At 33.5% G+C, this 27,202-nt stretch overlaps 4 protein-coding genes across 5 annotated transcripts in view; 2 read left to right on the plus strand and 2 right to left on the minus strand.

Annotated features, from left to right (window-relative positions):
• The first annotated feature begins 5,452 nt into the window (after window positions 1-5,452).
• On the plus strand, window positions 5,453-7,208 carry LOC148615839 (uncharacterized). Its single transcript, XM_088581564.1, has one exon. The coding sequence runs from the start codon at window positions 5,570-5,572 to the stop codon at window positions 6,116-6,118; it is 549 nt and encodes a 182-aa protein (XP_088437690.1). The 5' UTR covers window positions 5,453-5,569; the 3' UTR covers window positions 6,119-7,208.
• Window positions 7,209-9,579: 2,371 nt separating this feature from the next.
• On the minus strand, window positions 9,580-20,012 carry LOC148615840 (polyadenylate-binding protein 2-like). Of its 2 annotated transcripts, none has more exons than XM_088581463.1 (8): window positions 19,958-20,012; window positions 15,969-16,138; window positions 15,200-15,320; window positions 13,882-13,943; window positions 13,357-13,463; window positions 12,860-12,947; window positions 11,690-11,823; window positions 9,580-10,355 (listed from the first exon to the last, which is right to left on the minus strand). In XM_088581463.1, exons 2-8 carry the CDS (start codon window positions 16,134-16,136, stop codon window positions 10,319-10,321), a joined length of 717 nt encoding a protein of 238 aa, XP_088437589.1. In that variant the 5' UTR covers window positions 16,137-16,138; window positions 19,958-20,012; the 3' UTR covers window positions 9,580-10,318. The 2 variants fall into 2 exon arrangements, with proteins under 2 accessions (XP_088437589.1, XP_088437588.1); XM_088581462.1 differs by having other exon boundaries at window positions 19,715-19,971.
• Window positions 20,013-21,128: 1,116 nt separating this feature from the next.
• LOC148615841 (phospholipase A2 SSD387-like) lies at window positions 21,129-23,896 on the plus strand. The gene is made up of 5 exons (XM_088581549.1): window positions 21,129-21,278; window positions 21,825-21,896; window positions 22,282-22,432; window positions 22,842-22,948; window positions 23,654-23,896. The coding sequence occupies exons 2-5, from the start codon at window positions 21,827-21,829 to the stop codon at window positions 23,839-23,841; spliced, it is 516 nt and encodes a 171-aa protein (XP_088437675.1). The 5' UTR covers window positions 21,129-21,278; window positions 21,825-21,826; the 3' UTR covers window positions 23,842-23,896.
• Window positions 23,897-24,271: 375 nt separating this feature from the next.
• LOC148615842 (uncharacterized) overlaps window positions 24,272-27,202 on the minus strand; it is a 34,278-nt gene continuing 31,347 nt past the window's right edge. Inside the window, exons 10-11 of the mRNA XM_088581705.1 lie at window positions 24,919-25,018; window positions 24,272-24,520 (exon numbers count right to left, since the gene is read on the minus strand). Coding sequence (XP_088437831.1) covers window positions 24,309-24,520; window positions 24,919-25,018 — 312 coding nt within the window. The 3' untranslated portion in view covers window positions 24,272-24,308. The remainder of the gene's footprint in view (window positions 24,521-24,918; window positions 25,019-27,202) is intronic.

Consider the following 27,202-nt stretch of genomic DNA (forward strand, 5'->3'; position numbering starts at 1 on the left):
ACTTCAGAGCTTCCAATGAAGTATCATATTTCAACCCAAATAAATATTTAAACATGAGGCTCCCAGGAGCCTGAATAGCTCACCTGTTTAAATTCTGTCTTTCAATGGCAATAAATTTAACAACTATAACAATAAAGTTGAAAATGATAGCACTTTCCGTATATCCGTTACATACTTCATTTCGTGTGTTATTAAGCTAGTATATCGTGGCTTCGAGCAGATAATTTAACTGTCTTTTCAGATATAAACCACTAAAATCTCCCAAACTCTTTCGTAACACAGTGTTAGTCAATCAATTGTACGATATGAGTGACACTGACCATCAACTGACTGTCAGTTCCTATACTTGGTTTAATTGTCGTTTTCGTACATATATACTCAATACTATTAGACCCGGTTTGCACTCATATACACGACGGACTGAGGGGTTTCTTAGTCATTTGCTATCATTTAGGGTCTCTCACGGACGGTGTAAAGCATCAAAGCGTTTACACAGTTCCCGGCATAGTCATACCCGTGAATGTGGGTCGTGGTGTATTCAGGGAAATTAGTTGTCATGTGACCACGTTCATTTATTAAATTCATTAGAAGCATCACACGTGATTTGATGTCGAACTGTGACCTAGTGATCCAATTTGTGATCTGCACACTGTACAGCCTACAGCATTTGCCGAATCTTTTGACTCGGCGAAATATTATTTGAGATAAAATCAACTTTCCAGTGCAAAAAATGACGTTTATATGTTTCCGATCACCATTCTAAAATTTTGTAGAGTCGGGAGGAAGGGATTTATTTTCATTTTTATTTAAATTTTGAAACAAAATAAGTCGTAGTGACACCAAATCAGGATACAATGAAAACCAAATCTGCAAAGACTAAACGTGTAATAGACTTAGTCCACGGCCTAAGCCCTTTTGGGATTTGACGCTGGAGATATTTTTTATGTTTTGACGGTGTTGGTCAAAACAAACAAAAAATATCTCAAGCGCCGAATCCTAAAAAGGGATTATCCACGGCCAAGAGCACACTCCCGGCATATGTGTTTACAATCAATTATAAATATAAACAACCAGTATTTCGAACTCTTTGTTTCCATCTAGGACAGAAAAAAACATTTGGCTTTATTTTCTTCTCAAAATTGCATTTGATTAAGTTGAATGTGATCCATATTTCTTCACATTTTGCTGGAGAAAAAACTTGGGGTCCAATGTTAAATAGGACCTTCCTTTTACATAACTTTTATGAGTTTATGTTCCATACACGTACGCGTCTATCATGCATATGAACTTTTTGACGTTTTGTTGCAAATCACATGGCATTGAGGTTCTGTCAAATCGGGGTAGTTCCATTGGTTGTCCTTTACTGTAGCGTGAAGTTTCATGGACTCTACATAATACATATAGAGGTTATGTACACGTAAAAATACAGTATACATGTAAGTACATACCCAAGGAGCTCCAACGATTTTTAGTTTTGCTATATATATTCATGTCTGTATGTACTGACAACTCTTTATATTTAATTTTAATTTAACCATTTTCTGTTTATGACTTCATGCCAATAATGTAAAATTTGTACATGTATATAAAAATATAATTTAGTCTCCTTCATACTTAAATATAGTACACATAAAAATAAATAAGTTTTGTTAAATTGTGAAGAAGATTTACAGGATTTAATTAATTAGAGATTCTTAAGAAAAGTTAACTGTTGACTGTCTTGTGAAGTTCTGAATGTACATACAGGTTATGTTGGTTCTGAAACCAAAATAATACTGGCAGTGCCTTTGTTTACAGCTGCAAAACAAGTACTGTGGTATACAGTTTTTGTCCAAGGAAACATTTTTCAGCCTAAAAATGTATATAACTATTTAGAAGTTGATGAAATTGTTTTATACAAGATTTAGTTGAAATATAGATTTTGAAGTGTTAGCTGTGAGCCAGTTTCGATGGATTTAGCCTTAAAGTCCTTCGTATACCGGTAAATTTATATTTGTTTCAAAAGAATTTCGAATGTTTTCTGTTGAGTACATGACTGTAACTGAGAAATTTTTCCATTGTGCAGTTTTATCTTCTTTGCTAAAGAAGTGTTTAAACTAGGACGAATGTAAAACAAAGACCTCATAGATGTAAATTCTTAGCAAATCAGACACTACTAATTTGATCCTAAGGAATTGACAGGCTTTTTAGGGAATTGGAAATGGAGCATGTCCAAACCAGGAAATAGTGTCACCGTAAAAAAATTGCGATCGTACATGTATATTGGTTTGGTGCTGACAGCGATGTCCGTGTCGTCGTCGTCCATATTCAGTTGGTTTTCGTACGATGACTTTAATTTTAATTATGGTTGATCAATTGTCATGAAAATTTTTTTATGAAATTTAAGGAAATCATTTTAATGAAATCATAACTACTAAAGGAAGGCTAATATTTAATTTGGAGTCATGGCCCCAACCATTTTAAAAATAGGGCCATCCATGCAACTCAGATTCTACTCATCTAAAAAAAAAAGAGTCTAGAATTAGAGCAACAAATTTTACAAGGCTAACCTACATAAAGTGAAATGAGCAAGTTTAATACATGCAAGTTCACCTTCAAGAAAGAAGCATTGTAATATGTATATGACTTGTCTTATGGTTATGGTAAGCATTGTGGAGTTCATTCCACATTTTTTGATATCAGTAGATATTTAGTAACATATGTTAATGGATATTTATCAACATGTGTATAATTCAATTATTGATAACTATAAATGGAGGAGTTTTCTATACAATGTAAACATATTCAAGACAAAACGTATGTATGTTCAAATCTGCTCTTCGGGCAATACTAGTCTGAATCGACACTTGTTTAGACAAAATAAAATCAAAAAACGGGAACGTAAAGCTACTGAACAAAAAATGTTCAATAGCACTATGATTCAATGCACCCACTGAGATTTATATAATATATATATTTTATACTTTTGTGAATTAAAGTTGGTACTGGATGACATGACAATAAGAAAAAAATCATTTGATGTAAACACCGGAACATTTTGTTGATTCCTACATTATTAAAAGAAAAAGGACTGCACTTATGATAGGTTTGACATTTCAATCCTGTCAAAATTCTATCAAAAGTCAATAAACCTTAACAGATTTGCTGCCTTTAAACTTCCCGTAGACGGTGCATTTCGCAATATCTATATAGTACATGCACTTAGTCAACCATGATCATTATATTTGCTTAACTAAATGCTAAATAGAAAAGTGATGGGTGGGGAGCGACCGTGGGTAAACTTTGATGTTAGGTCTAACAGTGGCCTTTTAAGAGCCGTGTACATTTTGTATTTTCCTATTAAAATTTTTGCAGTATTTACTAGAATTATAGGAAAATGATATCACATTGCACACATATTTTAGTTATATTATTGAACTGATGTCATGGTGTTTACATATAACTATGACAACCATTTTCAAAGAAACCGGTGGTTATGGAAAATAACGCAACACCCCCACGCGTGTCCAGGAACGCTGGCTAGAGTTAATCGTTATCATGTATTTCGACTTTTGCAGATATTTTTGAAGTCTTATGTATTTCTGCAACCGGGGTTATCTATTCAAACAAATATTACTACTATTTCCAGAATCATTTGTTTCTTGAATTAGTCAGGCATTTTCACTTGATTCTTGTTTTTTTGTATTTATACATGTTTGAGAGGCGTGATTCTCCTTTTAAATTCGACTTATCATTCACGGAAGTAATCTTGAAGTCCTTTTGCTGTGGCGAGTCCAGGCTTTTCTTTGCCCCAATTGTTTTTCTCCAAAAATAAGGTCAATTTCCGGATCCGCCACTATTTTGATTGATTGATTGTTGGTGTTTAACGTCCGAGCAGCAATATTTCAGCTATATTCAGACGATGAACGTGAAATGATGAAATGAAAAATGAGATGAGACACAAGGACAATAGGGTCGATAAATTTTGATTGCCACTAGAAAAAGGGAGGGATGGGTAAGGTCGGGCAATTTATCTTCCTGTGGCGGAGCGCAAAGGTTCCTACTCCTATCGAATCTTTAACGTGTGAGGAACGTGGCATCTTTCCCAACACGATGCACCACTATGGTTTGCGGTCAGGTTTTCCGTATTATAGCCTGACAACCCCAGCATGTAACGCGCTAGGGGTACCCCATTCCACCACCTGGGGCACACAACTCAGTTGCTCTGTAGGCAGAGCGCCTAGCCCCCGGCAAGGTTTCTGAGCACTAATTAGTCGCCTTTTACGACAAGCTTAGCGCTGCTGCAGGCCTATTCTTTTGACACTCGAACCTGCACGGGGCGCCACTATTTTGTGGTATGATAATTATATTCATACGCATTTAACTGAACTTTTGTGATATGGAACCCTGTGGTGCAATATACACTTTTACCTACAAGAATAAAATGCTGCGCAGGGCAAAGCTTGATATCACCCCAGCACTTGTGGCAGGGCATGGCCACAGGTATTTGGGGTCGGGATATTTTTTTGTTTTGTTAGCTAGGACGTAGCTATATACCAGTCGACCCCCATATATCAGAAAATTTCATATGGATAGTATAAGTGGAATATTTGCTGTGCAAAATTTCGTATTTTATTTTCTTTTTTACAAAAAAAAAAAAAATCCCGACCCCAAGTACCTGTGATTATGTCGTCAAAAAGCATCGATTTTACTGTATCGAAAGCCATCGTGACCTTACCAGAGATGTTTCCCTTCGTCCGGAAATTTCAACAGCGAGTTAATATATACATACGTCTCACAACGTGACGACTCTATTCGCTACACTGCTCCATCGGATCAAATTGATACAGGGAAGATATGTGAACGTATCGAAAGGTCTGAAAAATTCCCAACGATGTTAGAATTGTCAAATTTGCGATGCAAATTTTTGGTCGTTCCCTCCGCGGGACTCGAACGCGTACCGCTGTGACACATATGGCAACACCGCCTGCACAAAGTCCAGCGCCCTAGACCACTCGGCCAGCTACGATATATATATGTTATACAACTAATATTCATTGTTTAGACAACACTTGTTTGTGGTCTCTTATGGATAATTTGGCATGCGCCACTCATTGCCTGGACATTATATGTACACCCATCATGAACAGTCATGCCCGTTTCTATATATTTTTTAATGGTGTATATTGAATCGAATATTGGTTGATGGTAAACATTGACACGTGTGTGCTATAAATAGGTGATAAGATGTTTTGATTAGTTAAAACACGCATGACGTTTTCGTGTCTGTTTGAATTGGAAAGTTATTGTAAGGTGCGAGGTTTCATTCGAGCCATTGCAACTCAAGTGTTCAGTGGAATACTTTGTATATTACGCTATTTTCGCTGTAGTATGGGAGATTCTGAACCTGACGACGTTAGTGAAGTTAATAAATCACCTCGTCCAAAATCTCCAGATAAGAACAGTTCTAAGGACAAATCTTGGCAGATTCCAGCGCGTTTGCTGCCTTGGATCTTTTCAGGGATTATTTTGAGGATCGACTAGGATCGTTTAAATGTGAGTTAAAAGATGATGCGTATCAGAATCTGAGATGCTGGCTAAAAAGCTCAAGACAGAGAAGTCTTACCAGTTCAAATTTTCGGAGAACGAGAAACAATTTGAGTTGAATGCTGATCTGGATGACGACATTACTACAATTGTGCGTGCGGCCGAAGCTAAGGATCACGCTAAAATCAAAGATTTTTGCCGTAATGTCCGCAATAAAATCCACAAACGTAATAATTGTATCAAGTTGGCAGAAAAATCTCCAGGCGGCTGGGACACTGTCAAAGAATATATGTCAGATGATTTGGCGTCGGATACGGAAGACGAAAAACGTATTAGACAAGCTGAGACTAGAGCCGTTCGCAAGAGGAAACTACGGAAACAGGAAAACAGTCAAAGAAGACAAAACACTAGAAGAGCAGCACCTTCAGCTATTTTTCCCAATCCTTCTAGTTCTGGCACTGCTACTAATTCTTGGAGTAATTTTCGTCCCTACAACAAAATTTCTACAGGACCACGCCCGACGGACTTCTGTTTTGGGTGCAATGAGCAGGGACACTGGAGACGTAACTGTCCAAAGGTCATCACCAAGTAGGCAACAAAATGACAGCAATGATATAAATGATAAGTATTTATCACATTTTGATATTTTTAAAAATGATGAATATGAATTTTTTTAATATGAAAGGACAACAAAATTATCTAGTGTTAAAGGTAGACTTAAACAACACATTCAGTTTCGGAGAGAAATAGACTGCAATTCTTTTGTTTTAGATGTTATTGAAAATGGGTATTTTATTCCATTTGTCTCTACTCCTTGCTCTATGTTTAAAAATAATAATAAGTCTGCTTTTGACAGTTCTGATTTTGTAACAGAAGCTGTTTTGGAACTGTTAAAAAATGATTGTATTGAAGAAGTTAAAATCAAACCTGCTGTAGTTAATCCTTTAAAAAAAGAGACTTATTTTAGATCTGAGAGAAGTTAATAAACATGTTATGAAAAATAAGATTAAGTTCGAAGACTGGAGGATAGCGCTTCAGTATTTTGACAAAGATTCTTATTTGTACAAATATGACCTAAAATCTGGATATCACCATGTGGATATAAATGATAAATTTAAAACCTATTTAGGCTTTTGTTGGGATAAAAAATTCTACGTTTTTTCTGTTTTGCCTTTTGGGTTGACTTCAGCACCTCATGTTTTAACAAAAACTTTGAGGCCATTAGTAAAGTATTGGCGCAAAAACGGTATTCGCATGGTGTTATATCTAGATGATGGTTGGGGTACAAACTCTGATTTTAGTAGTTGTAGCGCTGACGCCAGTTTTGTATTAGACACTTTAAATAAAGCAGGATTTGTAGTAAATGATGAAAAGTGCGTTTGGACTCCTTGTAAATCTTTAGTATGGTTAGGGTTGTTGCGGAATTCTGAATGTCATTCTATTAAAGTACCAGACGAGAGAGTTGACGATTTAATTCTTAGCATTAATTTAGTTTTTTCTAACTTACCTCATGTTAGTGCTAGAAGTTTAGCTAAGGTTACAGGCAGAATAATTTCACTTTCACCAGTTTTTGGAAATATTTCTAGATTAATGACTAAGCATTTATACTTAACTATAGAGTCACGTTATTCGTAAGACAGTAAATTTTGTTTGTCAGATCAAGATGTAATTTCAGAAATAAACTTTTGGAAACAAAATGTACATAGATTAAATCGTAATGTTTTTTTCTTAATATAAAATTCCTTCTATTATTGTGTATTCAGATGCAAGCGATTATGCTTGTGGTGCATTTTCTTGTCAGCTTGATAATAGTGTATTTCATAAAATGTGGACAGATACTGAAAAAGGTAATAGCTCAACATGGAGAGAGCTTAAAGCTGTACAATTGTCTAGAAACTTTTAAGAAACAGCTTTCGGGAAAGTCAATTAAATGGTATACAGATAGTAAAAATAAATTGTGAACTTATCATTCAGAATGGTAGCACAAAAAGTCATCTACATGAGTTAGTTATGCTAATTTTTTCTGTGTGCGTAGAAAATGGTATTAGCATTGATGTACAGTGGATACCCAGAGAATTGAATGCAAAATGCGACGCTATCAGTATTTTTTTTTATTACGATGACTGGGGAGTGTCCCAAGATTTGTTCGAATTTGTCGATAGGTTATTTGGACCTCATTCTTTTGATCGTTTTGCCAATTCTCAAAATTTTGTAATTAAAAAAATTAATTCCAAATTTCACACTCCAGACACTTCTGGTGTGGTGCGTTTGCATTCAATTGAGCAGACGAAAATAATTGGCTTGTTCCACTATTAAATTTGGTAAAGAGTGATAAAACATTGTTTAGCGTGTGGAGCGTCAGGAACTTTAGTTGTTCCTAAATGGGAGTCATCTCCCTTTTGGACATTGATTTTTCACAGTAATTCTGTATGTATGCCGTGTATATCTGATGTGTTAGAATTTCAAGATCCAAAGGACATTTATATTCATGATCCAAGTTTTAAAAGATGCTTGCAAGTGGCACCTACATATGAGAGGTTGTTATTTTATTGATAAACATTATATGTTCGTCTGAGCAGAGCGAATTAGGACATAAAAACCCTTATTCCTGAATGGTTCATGTATTAATCCCAGCCTTTCTTTTGTGCGAACATATGAAACCTTGTTTTTGTCCCTCAATACTGAACGGTTTTATCCCCCAAAATCAATCCCTTTAGTGATATGGCACTTTGTGGTACAATTAGACTTTAAAAGATTTTGACGAAATCCACAACAGCACATCATTTATAACCGCATTTTTTCTAAAATGTTTCCCAAACAGTTCAGTGATCGAGAATGATCCCATTGTCAAACTTGGGCCGAGTGAGGGAGGTCGTAGCACTTTCGTTTAAAGTGTAGGTTCGATCCCCGACCGAGTCGCACCAAGAACGATATAATTGGTTGTCACTGCCTCTCTGCCAAGCACGCGGTATTTAAGGGGATAGACTGTCAACTGTTTGGTTTGAGTCCTAATGGGGTTGCATGCCTACTTGCGGGCTATTGCTTCTGTGATCTAGCACAATTACAGAACCTGTTCAGCGTGTCATACTTGTATAAAGCAGGTTTTGTTCGATTAGTCAATAACATCTGCAATCGGACGCTAAATCATCAACCCAATTTTAAAAAAATCAGATCTCGCACTATACGCTGTAGTGTAGCATATATATAGTGAGAACTGATTTTAATGAGATGGTTTAACCATGACCAATCAGTCAATCTTACTTTTGTGGTATGAATCTTTGTCGTACTATTTCATGGATACTATATGCTTTTAATATTGTTAATGAGCGGAAAGGGAAAGCAGGAAATGATTCTGGTCCTATTCCCAAACGGTCAGAGTTTAACACCCAGAGCAATTCCCTGTTTCTGGTATAAATACACTTATACTAAAGCCATATGTCAACAGCTGATGACGACGGCGGTGTAATATTAGACAACACTATAGTTTACCGTGGTATACACTAAATTGTACTCCTACAACTTAGGATGGAATTCCGTTCCTCCATACCCCAACGGTTAGGATGGCACCAAGTCATAAAATAGCTTGTCAGACAATCTCTTGCACTGCTGGAGTACACTCAATTGGTGACAAGACCTTAAGGGCAAAGTCCTACAAAATTCTACACTGGTTTTATTACCCCTTAACTCTCAAGATATCTTCATTGAAAGGCCAAACTTGAAATGTTTTCCTCTTTTTTCAGTCGTCTTTCTGAAAACCTACTAGTGTTGACTATTGGCGAATAATATTGCTGAGGTTAACAATTATTTTTATCAACAACTTATTTCAATGAACACGGTTTTCATTCCACTTTATAATACAAGTACTATACTAGTACTAGATCTGAGAGCAATTTAAAAAAAATAACAACACATAAACAGGGTAAAATAGCCCTGAAACCACCACTTTCTTGTTCTGAACTACCTGGACCCCCTTTTTAAAATCTATGGATCTATCATAATAGCCTTAAGGCATAGAAAATTCAATAAAGGCAGGGATATAATAAATAATGCACATTTCAACTCTATTCTTTATTTTCACATTCATCTCTTAACATTTCTTTTTTTCATATCATTTTTTTTCCCAATTAACCACCCTAACTCATTTTTTAACTTATTTTTTTTTCTTTTTTAGACTTATTCTTTTCTTATCCACATTTTCTCTTCTTAAATTGTTTTCCCTTCCCAATTTGTTTACTTCTTTTTCCATTTTTTAAAAATTTCCTTCAACCCAATGCCTTTCCAAAAGCAAGGCTTTTTTTTTAGAGATAAATACTATTGCACATAAAAAAAACTGAAGATGCCTTGATTTTAGAAAGCAACAATTCCAACAAATGTCGGTATTGAAGGTCAGGCCAGTTCACAGGAAACCTGAAAAAGAACCTGTTGGCAAATTAAAATAAGATAGCCAGGATTTTCTAAAAGGAAAATCATCTTTTTGTATAAAAAATGGGATTTCACCTTGCCATCAAAATTATGAACTTGTTCAGAGAAAAATCATTGCCAAAATTGTTCCTCACAATGTCAAAATTATGAAAATTTCTTCAATTGACTATTCTAATTCATTGGCTAAAATATAAGTATAAAAAGTGCTGTTTTTAAAATTGTAAAGTCCCCAAACTTTTTTTGAAACTCATACAAATGATATTTTTATTTTTTTAAAATGATAATGGTGCACTTTTATTGATAAAATGATTAAGCTTCTCCTGGATTGGTAAAATGACCATTATTTTATCAATGGCTGTAAAATTTGTCTTCAATATGGGGAGTAGTAGTTTGCTCTTCGAAATCGACTGAAAAAGAAGAAAAATAATGATATGTTATTCAACATAATAATCATTAACTTCAAACTTTGAGGATATTACATTGAAACCTTGCCTTCTTGATACTTCGATTCTATCTACAAAATCTTAATCATCCCCAGTATTGAAAACCTCACTTTCAGTACAAGTAATTTAATTCAGTGATTTATTTTTAGAAGGACAAAAAAAGTTTTGGTAATTGTAAAATAAAGGTATGGTAACTACTCAACTGTACTGATTATGGCAGGTGTCACAACGAAAGTTGGAGACATATGTATGATTGACATGTATACATTAATGTTTTACAGTTAGGCCAAAAATGCTTGTTACAAAAGGCAAACAAATCTATGTCCTTTGGTCACGATATTTCTTAATGAATTTTTATCAATGTTATATTAAGCAAGTTAATTCAAACATACTAAGATTTATTCTAGGTAATAAATCCATTTGTTATATTTATGCTACACCTACTGAGGAGCAGCCATTTTTTAGATGAATCTAACCTGTATCAGCTCTTGAAACCACTTGAGTTATTTCCAGAATTATAGAACAAACTGGGTACTATAATTTTTTGCCCATGAATTTCAATCGGATTATTCCAGGTTGGTTGGAAACAGGAAACAAACATATCTTTTTATGGACTTAATTAATGTTATGTATAATAAAAAGCTGTTTATAAATACTGCCAATTGCATTTTGATTTTTAAATAGCAATTTCCATGGATCAAGACACCATAAATTACAACAATTTACAATGTGCTTAACCACACTTTAACCGTTTGAAATTTTTTACAGTGCTAGTGCTTAAAGCCACATAACTCTGAAACAAAAATTTTGAAAACAATAAAAAACATCAACAGGTGCTTCCTCCTATGAAAATATGTACCAAAATAATACTTAAAACCCTGATAGATTTTTGAGGTCTTATACAACATGTGGACAAAGGTACATGTACACCATAATTCCATCCGTCATAACACAAGCCTACAAAACCGTTAAAAGATGATCCTTGGAAAATAGATCGCACTGGAGTGGGTTCGTCATAACACAGTATCATTAACTATCTCTGGAACAATGAAATTTTCTAATATAAACCTACCTACCAGGTATTTTACTTACATGGACATATTCCACTGCTTAAATTATTGATTATTCCCCTAATTATTTACATACAGTTATATATTTTTACATCTCAGTATGCTGCAACTATGATTTTTTTCAGCATGGAAATGATATATTTCATATAAATTTGTTTTGTTTGTGGCAATGTAAGATTTACAGTGTGAAACAAAGAAATTATTACCACATGAAGGAAAAATGCCTACCCAAATCTACCACCTCTAGGGCGTGAGGGTGTGTAATATCCTCCAGGTGATCCACGGAAACCTCCATAACCTCTACCACGAGGTCGTCTGTTTGTTGAACTGATACCAGGTCGGTTGGTTCTTTTGACTGAAACCTGAAAAAAAAAACAATATTCCGGTATTTGATTCTGTAACTTTAAAAATATCGGCAAAAAGATACTGAAGTGTAAATAAGGAAACAATTTAGATACATCAAATCCAAGTTCATGATCTGTACTTGAAAACAGATACCCAAGATGATCTACAACATGTACATACACAATATTGAAAGCAGAATCAAGTACAAATACATATAAAAACTAGAGATAAGGAAAAAATAGACATCTCAGCAACAAATTAAAGCACTAGCATTATTAAGTCCCACAAAAATCCAGGAGTGACATCAGGTAGGGAAGACTTGCAGAAGGGCAAGCATGTCCTGCTCATCACAATTTAAGTCAGTAAAATCCAGGCAGGAAAAACACTGCATAAGACATATTCAATATGCATAGAAATATGTACAGTTGACTCATCATTCCAGAATATTCAGAAAACTAATTTTGACATATTTTCTTATATTTTGCTTTCAATTCAGACCTCTGATTACCAAAGTACCTGATGAACTTGAAGATGCAATAACTAAATTTACACAAGTATCTAGAACAATTTACAGAGTACACAAATAATACTTGGTGCATATTTTTTATATTCACATTAGCACCTTGCAAAGTAAGAACAATATTTGATACTTTTAAAGTTAAAGATTACATAAAGTGGGTAAAGTATGATAGATAAATGGAAGGAGTTGAGCGGCTGCTAGATCTGTTTTCACAGTTAATGACGAAGGTAAAAACAAACAGTCTTACACGCCTAAAACTTATTCAGACTTAAGAGATCTTTAAGCCTGAATTAGTTTTTAGGTGTGTTAGGTACATGCATATATTTTGAAACCTGTGCTACTCGCGTGGAATGATAAGACCCAAGTTTTTTACCTTGGTCATCTCATCAATCAAGTCCTAATTGCATTATAATTGTAAACACAATTATAAAACTTATAGAATCATTTAAGGTATACAAGATATATCAAACATATTTAACATTAGAATAACACGTAATGTTGTAATTTATTTTTTTCTAGCCCAATCTACTTACTTTGATTTGTCTTCCTCTAAATAAAGAGTCATCGAGTGCTTGAGCTGTGGTTACAGAGTCTTTGTCAGAAAATTCAACATATGCAAACCTGTTCATAATGAAATATTGTCAAATAAATTAGTTTTTAAAGAAATTTTTGAACTATAATACATCATACACATTAAGGACCATTCTCTATCATTAAGGCAGTGTACAGATACAAAATATCAATGTGTGAAAAGACAACATCTGTAACATTATAAAACAAAATATTTCAAAAATGTTAAAATACATGCTATGGCTTCATAGTCTGGTACCATCTGCACAAGACTTGTAAGAAGTCCAGTTGAAGTCCAGTGCCATCTGTGTAAGACTATGACGTGTAATAAAAAACATCAAAAGTGTATATAATGGAACATAATGGTGGTTACTTGCCAATTTGTGAATTCTATGTGATTAATCTTTAGTCATTTTTTCAAGATGCTATCAATAACATATTTACATATGATTACAATTACCCTTTGGGATGGCCAGTAAATTTATCACATAATATGGTTACTCTATTGACTGATCCACAGCCATGGAAATGTTGTTCTATTTCCTCTGCAGTTGCTCCATAGTCTACCTTTAAAGTGAAAAAAAAAACACACACACATTTAGCATACATTGACCCCTTCATCCACAGGCCAAAGTTATTTCATATACAAATTCCTGTCTTGCACCAGGTGTGTACAGGACAAAAGAGAACTGTAATGATGTAATATTATCAAAGAATCACAGGTTTACAAGTTTTTCAGTTGACATAAGTTGAAACATTTTTTAACCACTTAGTTTTCTACAAGAGATGATGTGAATAGGATTATAGGAATCAGAACAACCTTCTCTGTTTTTATAATGGTTTAACTCAGGTGTTTTTTTGCAGCTTTTTTTGCCATGCGATTTATTATGTTAAGAAAATGGGTAATGACTTTATTATATAATAAGTGTAATACTGTTATTAGGTATATAACATCAAATAACTAATTGATATTAAGGTTCCTTACATTTCCCACATAAACAGATCTAGCATCAGATTCTATTTTCTCTTCTATAGTTGGAAAACTACCTAAAACATAACAAAATGAATAACTAGAGGCTCTAAAGAGCCTGAATCACTCACCTCGCTTGATAAACAACATTCTATTTTTGTTTAAGTGGCCATGTTTTCTCTTGGATAAAAATTCTTAACGCTAATACATTAGCAACAATCATATCAATTTTCATACAATTATGTCCAGTAGTTTCTGAGGAGAAAACTTATGAAAGTAAAAACATTAAAAATAGCAAAAAGGGCTTCAAAAATTGGCAATAACTCCAACATGACTTAACGGATTTACAAGAAAATTTAATCACAGATCTCATCATGCTTAGCACTTGTGTTCTATATTTGGTAAAGGCAGCCATGTTTTTTGACTGATAAAAATTTGCACTTCAGTTCTATGCCGAATACCAAAAAGAACATTCATACCAAGTTCAATTCTAATTGGTCTAGAGGTGTCAGAGGGGAAGATTTTTTTAAAGTAATACCATTAAAAATAGCCAAACGAAATGTCATACATGGGCAAAAACTTGAACATAGCTTAACAAATTTACATGACAACGGACGCCAGGTGAGCTAAAAATTCAAATATGTTTTATTCCACAGTAACAAGTAACTAATATGAACAGATAAAACCAAAAAATTCTTTTTACTATACTGTACAAATATATTTATAATTGAGCAGATAAGTAGAACAGACTACATGTGATGTACATTGATAACCATATCTTTTTATCTTTTTATGTTGCTACTTAGAGCACTTCATGTTCATCATTTGTAAGTTATCTGAATTTTTCCTTTGGTTTTATGTAAGTATGATGTACTAAACATATAACAGAAATGTTCTCCAACTATTGAGCCCTTCATAGACTATTTCCTACTCCTGCTCTCACTATCTAATATGCAGCTCAACTAGTATATCAATATGAAAAGGGTGATTAAGATTTGGAAGTACCTCACTTCAACTCAATTTTTGTTCAAATAAAATCAAACATCTTGCTACTTATTACCCTTAAAAACTACTTGACAAATGATGAATCTAATGAATAAACACAAGTATCATGATCAAATACTTCTAACTTAAATCAATATAGAGAGACTATATTTCTACAATTGCTTAGATTCAAAGTGAAACTACTGTGACCTTGACATAACTTAACAATTTGGGTTTAATGGGCAGTGGCAGCGAGCCCCTGTGCCATTTGTGCAATAAAAATATCCCCATCATTGATAAGTCATACACTAACATATGTGAATTAAAAGCTGAAGAGCTTTTGTCTAACCTGGTTGACTTAATGTGGGAGAAGTCATCTGCATTTCTTCATCAACAGATTTCTGCATTTGTTTTAATTTTTCCGCCTCCTCTTCCATTTCTTTTACTCTAGCCTTTATAGCTTCTAGCTCCTTAAATTATAAACAAACCATACTGAGTACATTCATTTTACATGTATACCTGCATACATGTGCAAAATGTATGTATGGTAACTAATTATTGCATTTTAAATCTGGCACTTCATTATAAGAATTATTTTAGCCTTAAAAATTGTACATACAAATGACTTGAAGTATGTCAATGTCACTACAATTTTACAGATTATGTGGTTAATAAAGAGGCCAGCTCTATTGTAGGGATTCAATGAAGGTACAAGTTTGATTTATATGCTAGCTTATTGTATATATAAAATATTTGAGAATAATTAATAATATTCACTTTCATTTGGTCTTTTAGGAAGACAGTAACCAGAGGTGTCAAAATGGCAACATGATATATGTAAACATGTTTTACTAAAACAAGTGCAAATGTTGAATTTATTATCTGGTGCAAATGTTTTGTTTCAAACCTATAAATAAATCTCAATATAAAAATACCAAATGTAACTGCTCCAACAATTGTTGGATAAAAATTCAAACAAAAAAAAAGAAATGTCTAAATATTATCCTAGAGTTGTTTTTCACAACAAAAAAGCAGCTGCAGATCATGTGAAATCATAATAATTAATTCAAAAAAATAGTTTTTTTTAGATCTTTCAATTCAAAATGTACAAAACATACAGGATCTTCAACTGCATTCTCCTCTTGAGTTGTGGTAGCATCACCATCTCCACCTTCAAACTGGTTATCAGCATCCAGATCAGTCAATCCAACCTCTTCAGGATCTCCTTGAAGAAGAGCATCTTCTGTAACATCATTAACATCACCATTTTCTTGATTGTCTGCCATTTCTAGACAAGGAAAGTTAAAAAAATAGTTATACATGAATCTTTTTCATATATGTGCAGTTCCTCTGCAACTTAAAATGCATAATCAAAGTGCTATTAGCACTGGAGGTTTTTGCTTCTTGTGAAATTGTAGCATGAACAAAATTTCAAAGATTACCTGATGTAAAATAAAACTGTGATCATACATTTGCATTTTACATATTATCAAGAACTGCTTTTTTCCCCTAATATGTATGAACTGAATGTCAATCAATACTACTGATCCAACCTCACACACATTTACAAATTTTGTTCCAATTCCCCCTTTTCCCTTACTTTTTAAACCTGTCCATAAATTAGTGTATATTTAGATTAAAAATATATTAACAGAGTATTTATCCTACACTGTATTTATTCTCAAATAAAACCAATTTCAGCTGAAGAAAATTATTTCCTTGATGAAGAGAATATTACCAAAAACTAAACACTTTTATCTGTTTGAATTTTCCTGACAATTTTACATGTACTTGGTTAAAATCACTGCTCTTCACTTCCTGTTTATAAATAGTAAAATATTAATGATAGGAAGGAGAATTTGACTGATAAGTGTATTAAATGGAACATTCTTACCAAATTCCACACTTCTTGACATATTACTGCAACAACTAAATTCCTTGAATGCAAATTTAATACTAAATACATGTATCTTTCAAGGCCAAAAAGAGCCCCTCAAATCTTTAGTTGATAAAAAGACTGGAGCTTAATTTTATTTGCAGAAATAATACAATACTATTGAGCTGAATAAATGCAAGAAACATATTTACTGGTTATAAAAGAGGTACATGTACTAAATGATATAAAAGAAATTACATTTGGACATTATTCTTGTCTAGTGTTCAGAAATACCGGTAGTAGGGAAGTTCAATTGATGGATCAGCGACATCCTCAAGGATCAAAAACTCATGAACAGAGAGCAGAAAATCACACAACTCAAAAATGAAAAATTTGCAATTTTTTCGAAATAAAGATGTTTTGAGGCAGTCAGCACAGAAATTTCAGATGTTTTGTCATAAAAAAGTACCTATTTTTCTAATCCTTGTCATGTGGAGGTTCAAGTAATTTATAATTAATTTAATGATTATTTTTATTGAAAGGGAGCTCACAATGATCACGGAAACAATACACGAGAGATTCAAAAATTTGTGGCAGCATTTTTGAGTTTTTGTGTGAGGCGAATGGATGGACAGACAGACACAGGTACATGTATACATGTACCATAATATGTCCCATCTTAAATGATCAGCGTATAAAAAATGGGAATGGCCCTTGATATCAGACAGCACCCAAAGGCACTTATATTGTATGCCCATCAAAATGAAGCCACACCTTGAGCCACACACCTTATTTTGAACTGATCCATCCATTGAATAAAAAAAAAACAAAACAAAAAAACAAAATTGCCAATAACCACCCAGTATTCTATAGGATTTTTCCAAATTTAGGTTTCCATAAGAAAACTCTAAATCAGGATTAACTTTCCCACACTTAAAGTTTCCAAACTTAACACATCCTTTCAAAAATTCAAGCTTTCTACATGTACTTGCCAAATCACTGGGTGGAACCTTTACATAAAAAATTGTTGGATTTCCCAGAATTAGTCCACTATCGAAGTAAAATAAATTTTGACTAAAACAGGGCATTTGCCAGTTTCACAAAAAAAATATATTACCACTGATGCCCTTGGTTCATGAGAAATGTCAATAATAAACTAATGTATTCATTTAATAAAAATCATGTTTAAATTTGTTTACAACTCATCTCAAAGCTCACCTGTGCGTGCAATTTAACAATAATATCACACACCAAAGTTACCTTGAAAATAGCAACACATACTATACATGAGTAGAAATATTCATTTATACACAATATAGTTTGTTTTTCATGGTTCTACTTAAATATGTGCTTGAAGGGCGGTACTTCTCGGTACCCCAGAATCTTCAACTTTTTGTATAGCACATCAGAGATGGAAATTATAGCCGCCCAACTGCCCGAGACAGCCTGTTTTACGATTGGGCGGATAAATATGAAATTTTAACAGCCCGATAGTCATGCTATTTTAACAGGTTATTGGGATTACTCTTTTCTATGTTCGTAACTAGTTCTTGGTATAACCTCATTCATAATGGAACTTAAGAATCAAACCGATCAAGTAAAGCTACATTATCTCATATTTTGACTCGATCTCTATGTGGAGCGTGGTAAACCCTTGTACATGTCAAATTAAATCCCACTGGCTGATTTTCATTAAATCAACCAATAGCAATCACGCTTATCAAACAAAAATATTGACGGCAAGGGAAAAATGTATTTGTAAAAGTTGTGTCTTTATGACAATATTTGGACTTTCCTCCCCCATAAAAAAGAGATCTTGATTCCAAGGAAAATAATAAATTGTACGATCAATCTAAGCCAAAACATTCAATTGTTCCAAGCTTTAAAACGGAGTTTCGAATGGTTAATTTGCGACGACTCACATGGAAAGTTGTATTGTCAACTATGCCATTCAGCTGTCTGGAGATGAGTTTGAGGATAATTATTGACAGTGACTGAGTTTTTCAATTTGTTTAAAAGTAAAGTAACAATAAATGAAACCAAAATTTAATTTTAATTTACTTAAAGCAGAACTTTTCAGATTGCATACCGAATTATATGTACATTGTAGACCAAAAATCAACCCTCTAAAAATGAAATGCTCTTTAAAGTCACCAGTAGTGTCTCAATTACATATGCACTTCTTGCAGTGTGTTTTCATCAAGTGACAAATCGTAAGTCATACATGTTACTGAACATCTTCAGGTTTATCAAATTATTCTTTTTTGTCATGCCAACATTTTAAACATCAAAATACATTAGAATCTGAAAAGGAAAATTGAACAGCATTTTATTGCATAAATTTTCAGAGCTGGTAAATTTTAATCACGACAGGTTACTTTTTGATGTAGCCGGCCCTGTGGCCTGGTAGATATTTTCTACGTGTTTCCTACCCTGGGCACAATGTTCTTACCTCAACCCGACATACATGAATCAATATCCAAACAAAAAAAAGGAGAGTTAAAGGGTCAGAGTAATTTTGGACTATACCCCCCACCCAACTTAATTTACAGGGACTATATTAACTTTGCCTCCCAAGTCTTTACACTATGTAAACTTAAACCAATAAGGTTTATATTTGACTTATGCATACTAAGAAATTATGGCTTCTATTGACATCCATGAATAGTTCACAACTTGTGTTTTTCTTGTTTCTTGCTTGCAGCATTCTTGTTATCATTTTTACAATTAATGATTTTAACAACAATTTCAAGGTTTTCTACCTGTATCCCAAATTAACAAACCAAAAATGTTCCATATTTTCCCAATAAAAAGGTTGTGATATTATTTAAAAAAGCTAACAAAATATCACTGACCATCAACCAGATTTCTTAGTAATGAGTACTTAAGTCTAATCACAAAAGGACCATCATGGTGCGTGTGCGTTCATTTAATTTAAAAAAAAACATTTCGCCATAACTACAATAAATTCCAAGTTCGAGGTCTTACCAGACTTATCTGTGTCACGTATCTAATTCGGGTTTTCTGGGAGACGCGAACGGTTAGGAAGTGGAAATTTAGTCAGTATCTACGGAGAAATGGTTAATTCATCCGCAAAATTAAACTACTAATGTTTCAATCTTAACATCAACTTCATATGCACTTAGTTATATCTTTCTGTACTACAGGATGGTGATAGATTTGTTCTTTGAGGCTTATTTGTTTACAAATCGAAATTTTTAGTCTACGTACTTTTTTACCTCTACGTGTAAGAGGTATGGATACAACTAAGAACCATTTTAGATTTGAAATATAAAGTATGTACGACGTACTTTAAACCTAGCCTTCCGGATACAAATTACTTTATTATGTCGCCAGACACGAAGGGTAGTGTCTTTAGTGAGCTTATGCCATAACTTGGCGTCCGTAGTCCGTCCGCTTATGTTATTTGTTATATGTACTCATTAACCCGACTTTAAATAAAAACTACTTACTTTCTTATTTACACTTAATGATATGATATGATTTAATAAGAAAACTTATTTTTGATTCGGTATATCATGATTTTTATAGTCTATTAAAACAAGCACTAGATAACGCTAACAGGCTTTTAACCGAATACACACGCATAAAATATTACATAAAACCCATAAATGCAAGCATTTACAAACACAGAAATAGACGCGTCACACAAAACTACATAGTTAATTACAGCACTAGGTATTAAGAAAAAAGTTTATAAAACTACAAAAAGGCTGCTATCGAGTTAAAGGTTCCATAAATTAATTAGCATGAAACCCAGAGACATTTCGACCAATTCAAGAACTGAATCATGCTAGTTAAATGTTAAAAAAAAACAATTTTGAACTTATTTTTTCGTTAAGTCTACAAAAATCTTGGGTCGATATTACACAGGCACTTTTAAATTAAAAGGCAAAAATGCCGGTTTTTTTGGCAGTTTCAGTTAAATTTTGAAAAACATATAAGAAAAATAGAAACTTTCATTTAATTAAACGAACCTTGATGAAAAGGTTAAAAGATGCTCATTTGAAAGCCCGTCTCAAAAGCATTATACATCGTTGTTACCCATAGGTACAAATACGTAGTACTTGACATAGATTCTTCAAACACTAAAAACAATTTCTAATATTTTTTTCAATAGATCGTAGAAGACGTCAAAATGCTGAAATTTTTTTATCGACATCATATTTGTCCAATGTGGTTCATCACTACAAATAATTTACGGTCGCCACCATGAACTCATTGATCATTATTGTGCATCCATTTGTACCATGAGAACCGATTTATACACCGTATTTCTAAAAAAATGGACGCTTACCCTACCGGTGCACCTACCTGGGCCATACATCCGGTTTCGTTGAGTCCAGGTTGTTCTTTACTTTTGATTCCGTGTAGGTATCATTTCGGCTATTTCATATCCCTTGTTGCGTGTTTATTGTCCTTGTCTGCTTGTCGTTATCACTACATTATGTTTTTTTTCTTTAGTATCCTGGTTCCTTCGATTTTCCTTTGGATAGAGACAAGTCCTTATGAAAGTAATGGTCCTTGGAAGGTGAAGATGAGTTTTTAGCCAATATCTAGAAAACCGTAGTACATATAGTTCACATGATATTGACCTTTTAAAGTGATTACTTTAATAAGTGATATTATTTAGATTTTTTGTGTATTTTTACTGCTTAATTCATATTCAAATATGTTTTTTTTTTCTATTTAAACAACGTTTTTTCGTTTGTTTTTATCTTACTTGTCAAACTTTGGAATTAGAACAAGGTCAATTTCACCCTTGGGAAATAATCACGTCCTGGTCAAAACGTCACATCGTAATATTACATGTGTCCTATCTGCCACATACGGTACTTGTGTAAGAAATGTAAACAACATTAAACTCTAATTAAAAGAGGTATAGTACTTTTCTTCTATTTACACTATTGACACCATGGGCAAAAATTTTGAGATTTATTTCTTCTTTTCCATTACATTTAATGTTTAAGTGTCTAGTGCCGTTAAACTGCCAAAGATAAATTTCTTGTTTATATTTGACAGTCACCGTCGTGTACAAAGTGAACTTTCTCACTGAAACTTACTAGTTTTATTGCAGGAATGAGCCGTAGTCCTGTGAATTTCTCTTTCACCATCATTGCTTTAACATCGGTGCTAGCAAGTCTAGTAGGTAAGATCGATCCTTCATTGTGAAAAAAAAATTCATTCGTCTTGTTATAGTGCAGTTTAATTAAGCAAAAGTTGAAGTGCTAATATTTAATGGAAATGTACTATAAAACAAAATGTAAAAAACACAATTTTTTTTCAAAGTAAAAAAAAACGTGCAAGACGCCATTTAATTGCAAATACATATTGCGCATTTTTCAGTTTAGTTAAAATAAACACGATTTGCTTGTCATCATGAAATCTTTAAAAATGAATTTAATTCATAAAGAGGGTCATGAAGCACCTTTTTTTTTTTTAAAGTATCCAGAAAAAATAATATTTAATTACATTACTCAATTATGCCTACGATTTTGATGATACTAGAACTGAAATAATGTTTTATCATAAAGATGTAGTAGAATGTCGCAGAGTAAAACGGAACGTATTAGAGTTTCATGAAATGGTAAGGGTAGCAACAAGACGGGATCCCGTAGATTTTTATGGATACGGAAACTACTGTGGTCTTGGAGGACATGGAGCTGTATTAGATCAAATAGACCTGTAAGTAATGGACCAAAGTGCCACGATGTAAAAAAAATCACACATTATGTATTTAACGATCATATATTCTGATACAAGTTTTGAGATCATATTGAATAGAAAACGACGCGTGCGCGCGTGAATACATTTATTTATAGAGTTGATGTATGACAGTTTACATCATTTTCTGCTTATATCAGTCTTAAATTTCATTGTTGTATATATTTTCAATAAATTACCGTACAGTTAACTTGTGCCAATCCGGGAAAAAGAGGAACATGACCTTGCTTGACTATAAATGGCTCCGAAAACAAAACGTGTCGATAGGATTCTTAACATAATCCATAGGAATGGCGTAGTTATCTTTTTCATATCTATACCAATATTATTATACAATAAAACAGTTTCTTTTTTTATTAAAACAATTAAGGTGCTGTAAGCAGCACGATGATTGCTATGCTGAACAAAAGTTTGCACACTGTGGAATTTTCGTCCCAAAATATTCATGGGCCATGACACCAGTAGGTTTAACGTGTTGTAAGTACTGACTTCTAAATAAACACACACACACACAAAATTAATGATAGGAAATGCCCGATCTTGGGCCAAGCCTACAGTTTTGTAAAAATTGTTTCATCCATAGGCGCGGATTCTTATGGGCGGACCCAGAAAAATTCACTTTTTACAAATTCTACCTCAAAAAATTTTCTTGACTCGCTTCGCTCTGTGAATTCTATTTTAATTCTATGCCTGACCTAAAATCCTGGATCCGCCCCTGATCAACATGGGATAAACAAGGGACTAATTATTTTCTAGGATTGTTTCTAAAGCTAGGTTCAATTCGAGTCAGGAGGAATAGACGTTGTATGGTAGTGCAATCCCATTTATTTATTTTGGTAATACGGTTTGAGGGATTGTTGAATAAAAAAAATACGATTTCATATTTTGTTTATCATATATTAGACGTATTTTAATGTCAATTATGTTATGTCAAACACATGGGTTGAAATCATGGCGTTTTGAAATTTTGTAAACGTAACCCACCCTAGGTTGTATGAGTGCCTGAGGTTTAGTCTTTTTCAATTATAAAAACTGCGGAAATCACAGAATTCTGTTTTGAAAAATTGCAACTTTGTCTTGCCAGCGTAAAGAACTATAATCTTAAAGCATGCAGGATGGTCTTTTGTACTCGTGGAGTTTTAAAAAAATCACATGTGCACGATGAACGTTATCCTTTTATAGTGGATCCAGGAGAAGATTTCTGTGACAGACATCTGTGTGAATGTGACAAGGCCATATCAGAATGTTTCGCAGAAAACATACAGTTTTACCAGCCAAGTTTGACAAGAACTGTTCACAGTATTGCTTATCATCTATCCCACATCTTGGAGCCAGTACTCAGCTTCCTTCATCTGTCACCTTTCGCTTAAACTTCGTAATTGGTTAAACATAAATACAAATTCCGAACTCATAGAATGGAAGAAATCGTAAACAAGACTTTTGTAAACGGAAAAGTCGGGACTTTTTTTCTGCATATTATTATATATACACTAACTGTTATTTATTTTTATGATGTAATACTTTAGTATGACGTTGCAACTGTATGAACACACACTATAAATAATTTTACCTAATATAATGTGAGCATTATTGATTACCAAATATTTTGTCAGATCTGATATTCGATAAATTGATAAATTTCTTCTTTTTATTTATTTAAGAAACGAACTTTGTTTTGTTATGAAAAACTATTGGCCATTGTAACATATGATCATGTCAGTGTCTGTATAAAGTGATAGGGCGTATCTGACCACAGTGGTCAACATTTCAATAGATGTCTACTGTCGATTAGCGGAATTAAAGAAAGGAACTTCTGCGTTTTATTTATGCAAGTATTTTACTTTTCGCAAATAAACAGGTGATGGGTACTACATGTTTCATCGTTCCATTTCCAACCGACTTTTTGATATAGCTCCATACAGTCCTCATCGTGGTATCTACTATTTGGTTCGCCATCATCCCAGTTGTCGATATAATGTGTTACAGACAATCCATTTAGCCACGTAAAGTGTCCTTCTTTGTAACGGTCTGTAGCACCTACCCAGTAACCTGAAACACAATTAGCATTATACACATGACTTGTTTCTTTCACCGGGTTACTATATCAAACTGATATGAATATAGTGATACTTGATAGTAACCGAACATTGATAGAAATAAGTGCCTGCATGGTGATGTATTTTAAGCTTCAAATTGTACATGAATATAAAGATTTATATATAGAAAATAAATAGATTTAATCAGCAGAATCGGATCGCCTATGACTAGAAGTACATCAACATAAAAGAAAAAAAGTCATTTGTTATCATACAAAACATGGGTACTAGACGAAAACATAATGTTTGTAGTTAATTCATTTTTTCACAAAAATCGTGTATCATTCAGCAATGATCACCGCTATAAATAAGGTTAATCAAAATTTAAAATAATAGTTATAATACACAAACCATGCGAAGTGTGATCTCTCTCGCATTTTTGAGCCAGAAATCGGGTTTCCATGTAACTCTCAATAATAACTAACGATGCACCGTTCTGTCGACACCATAACTAAATATTGAAGTGCCATTTGTTAGGGAATCTTGTATATCTGGCTAGAGTTTCTAAAAAAAATCTTTAATTGTCTCATATTGAGACCCTCCCTCCCGCGTACAAAGTTAAGAACAGAATTAAGAAGCAGTTCTGATTGTATAAATCGCAACATATGTTAAGCTTTGTAAACTGTAGAATCTTTTGATTGACACTCTCAACGGTAACCGCTGCAGTCATGGTAAAAAATCATATTAAGAATTTCCATTAACTCATTGTAATCTAATGTTTAAAGAGTTGTGCAGCCCATATTGGTATTTATGTTTAAACTGATCAAAAGTCAAAATTCAAATAGGATAGCTGTGCACACGTAATGCGCTCCAAAACCAATTAGCCCTGACATCAAGTAATCAATCCCTTTTAAGTCGCTGTCTTTATAAGAATCATGCAAAATCTGAAAAAAAATGTGATACACCCCAAAAATGGCTACATATTTTACTTTTGTAATTAAGTTGTTTTATGGGTCTATATTATAAAATGTGTAATTATTCATTCCAATCTGTCTGCTCTTAGAAGATAATGAACATTGAAAATCCAATAGATTCTTTTGTATTTGAGTGTCATTTACAGAGTTATCTCCCTTATTTTTTAAATCTACAGTGCATTCCATATAATTCTTATCTCCCAAGAAGAATGAGACTCTTGTGGGTTTGTACTCAAAATTCAATTTTGTACAGACAAAAGTGAATTTTCTTCAACAAAAATGGATTCAGTTTAATAAAATTTATAACATACTACAAATTTTCAATTTTGTGTCACAAAATTCAATTTTGTCTAAAAAAAGGAGTTTCGTCAGTACAAAATGAAGTGATCATAAACAAGTCTGTGCAACATAGTTTTGTACGACAAATATGACTTTGTTATGATGGAATTCAATTTTGTGTCAGAAAAATCAATTTTGTGAGACAAAAGTCTATTTTGTGTCACAAAATTCAATTTTGTGAGATAAAATCCAATTTTGTGAGACAAAATTCAAATCTGTGTCACAAAATTTATTTTTGTGAGACAAAATTCAATATTGTGTCACAAAAGTCAATTTTGTATGCAAATTAGTTTACAGAATCATTTGGATATGCAAATGAATTCAAAATGTGCAGCATCATGTACACGTGTATTACAAACTTAAAGCATTCACTGCAATACAGTGGATAAGGTACGAATGTGCACGGTTATAATAAAGCACATAAGTGAAAGAAATATCGGACATCGTAATCGTATAACCCACTGTGTCACTTAATCTTTAATCTAAAGATAGATCATTTGAGGTTGTAAACAAAAGGGAAACGAAAGTTAAGACACGTTCCATGTCGGCTTTCACCTCGCCCGACCTGTTCCGCTCAACCGAATTTCTTGTGTCATACACCAATAGAATCGTAATGAAATAAGGAATGTACCTGTATCTAGCAAAAAAATCGTGAGGGATAGTGGAACAAAAAAAATCTTTCGCCGACTTTGACAGATTAACAAATTTCACCGCACAACACATTTCTTTAATCTTAGTTTCCGCTATATAGATGACGTATCATCTTTAAACAATCCTAATTGCGGGGATTTGATACATCGTATCTACCCAAAAGAACTTGAGATAAAGGATACTACAGACACTGTAAGGTCAGCCTCATATCTTGACCTACACTTAGAAATCGATGGTAAATGAAAACTATTGACCAAACTTTACGACAAACGTGATGACTTTTCATTCAGAATTGTCAACTTTCCTTTCATCTGTGGCAACATCCCTTCAGCACCTGCGTATGGAGTGTTCATATCACAACTCATACGTTATGCCAGAACTTGCCGAAAGTACGCAGACTTTTTGTATCGCGCTAGAACTCTAACAAATAGGCTTCTGGAACAGGGTTATGTTGCTACAAGATTGAAGTCATCACTATGGTCTATGGTCGTCATCATGAACTCGTGGATCGTTATGGTGTATGCATCTGCACCATGCAAACTGATTTATTCAACGGGTAATAGTTTTCCTTTCCTCGTTTGTCTACCCCGGACTTGACTTTTTATGAGCAACTCGGTGGGTGTTTCTAGAAAAACAGAGGACCCTTACCCAACCGGTGCACCTGGTCCATGCTCCCAGTTTTTAGTGGAGTCCGAGTTGCTCATTTACTTTTGTTACTTTGTATGTAAGAT

Source organism: Perna viridis, chromosome 5, assembly GCF_037379345.1.
Source record: "Perna viridis isolate PV_CMFRI_1.1 ecotype Kerala chromosome 5, ASM3737934v1, whole genome shotgun sequence".
Lineage (NCBI taxonomy): Eukaryota > Metazoa > Mollusca > Bivalvia > Mytilida > Mytilidae > Perna > Perna viridis.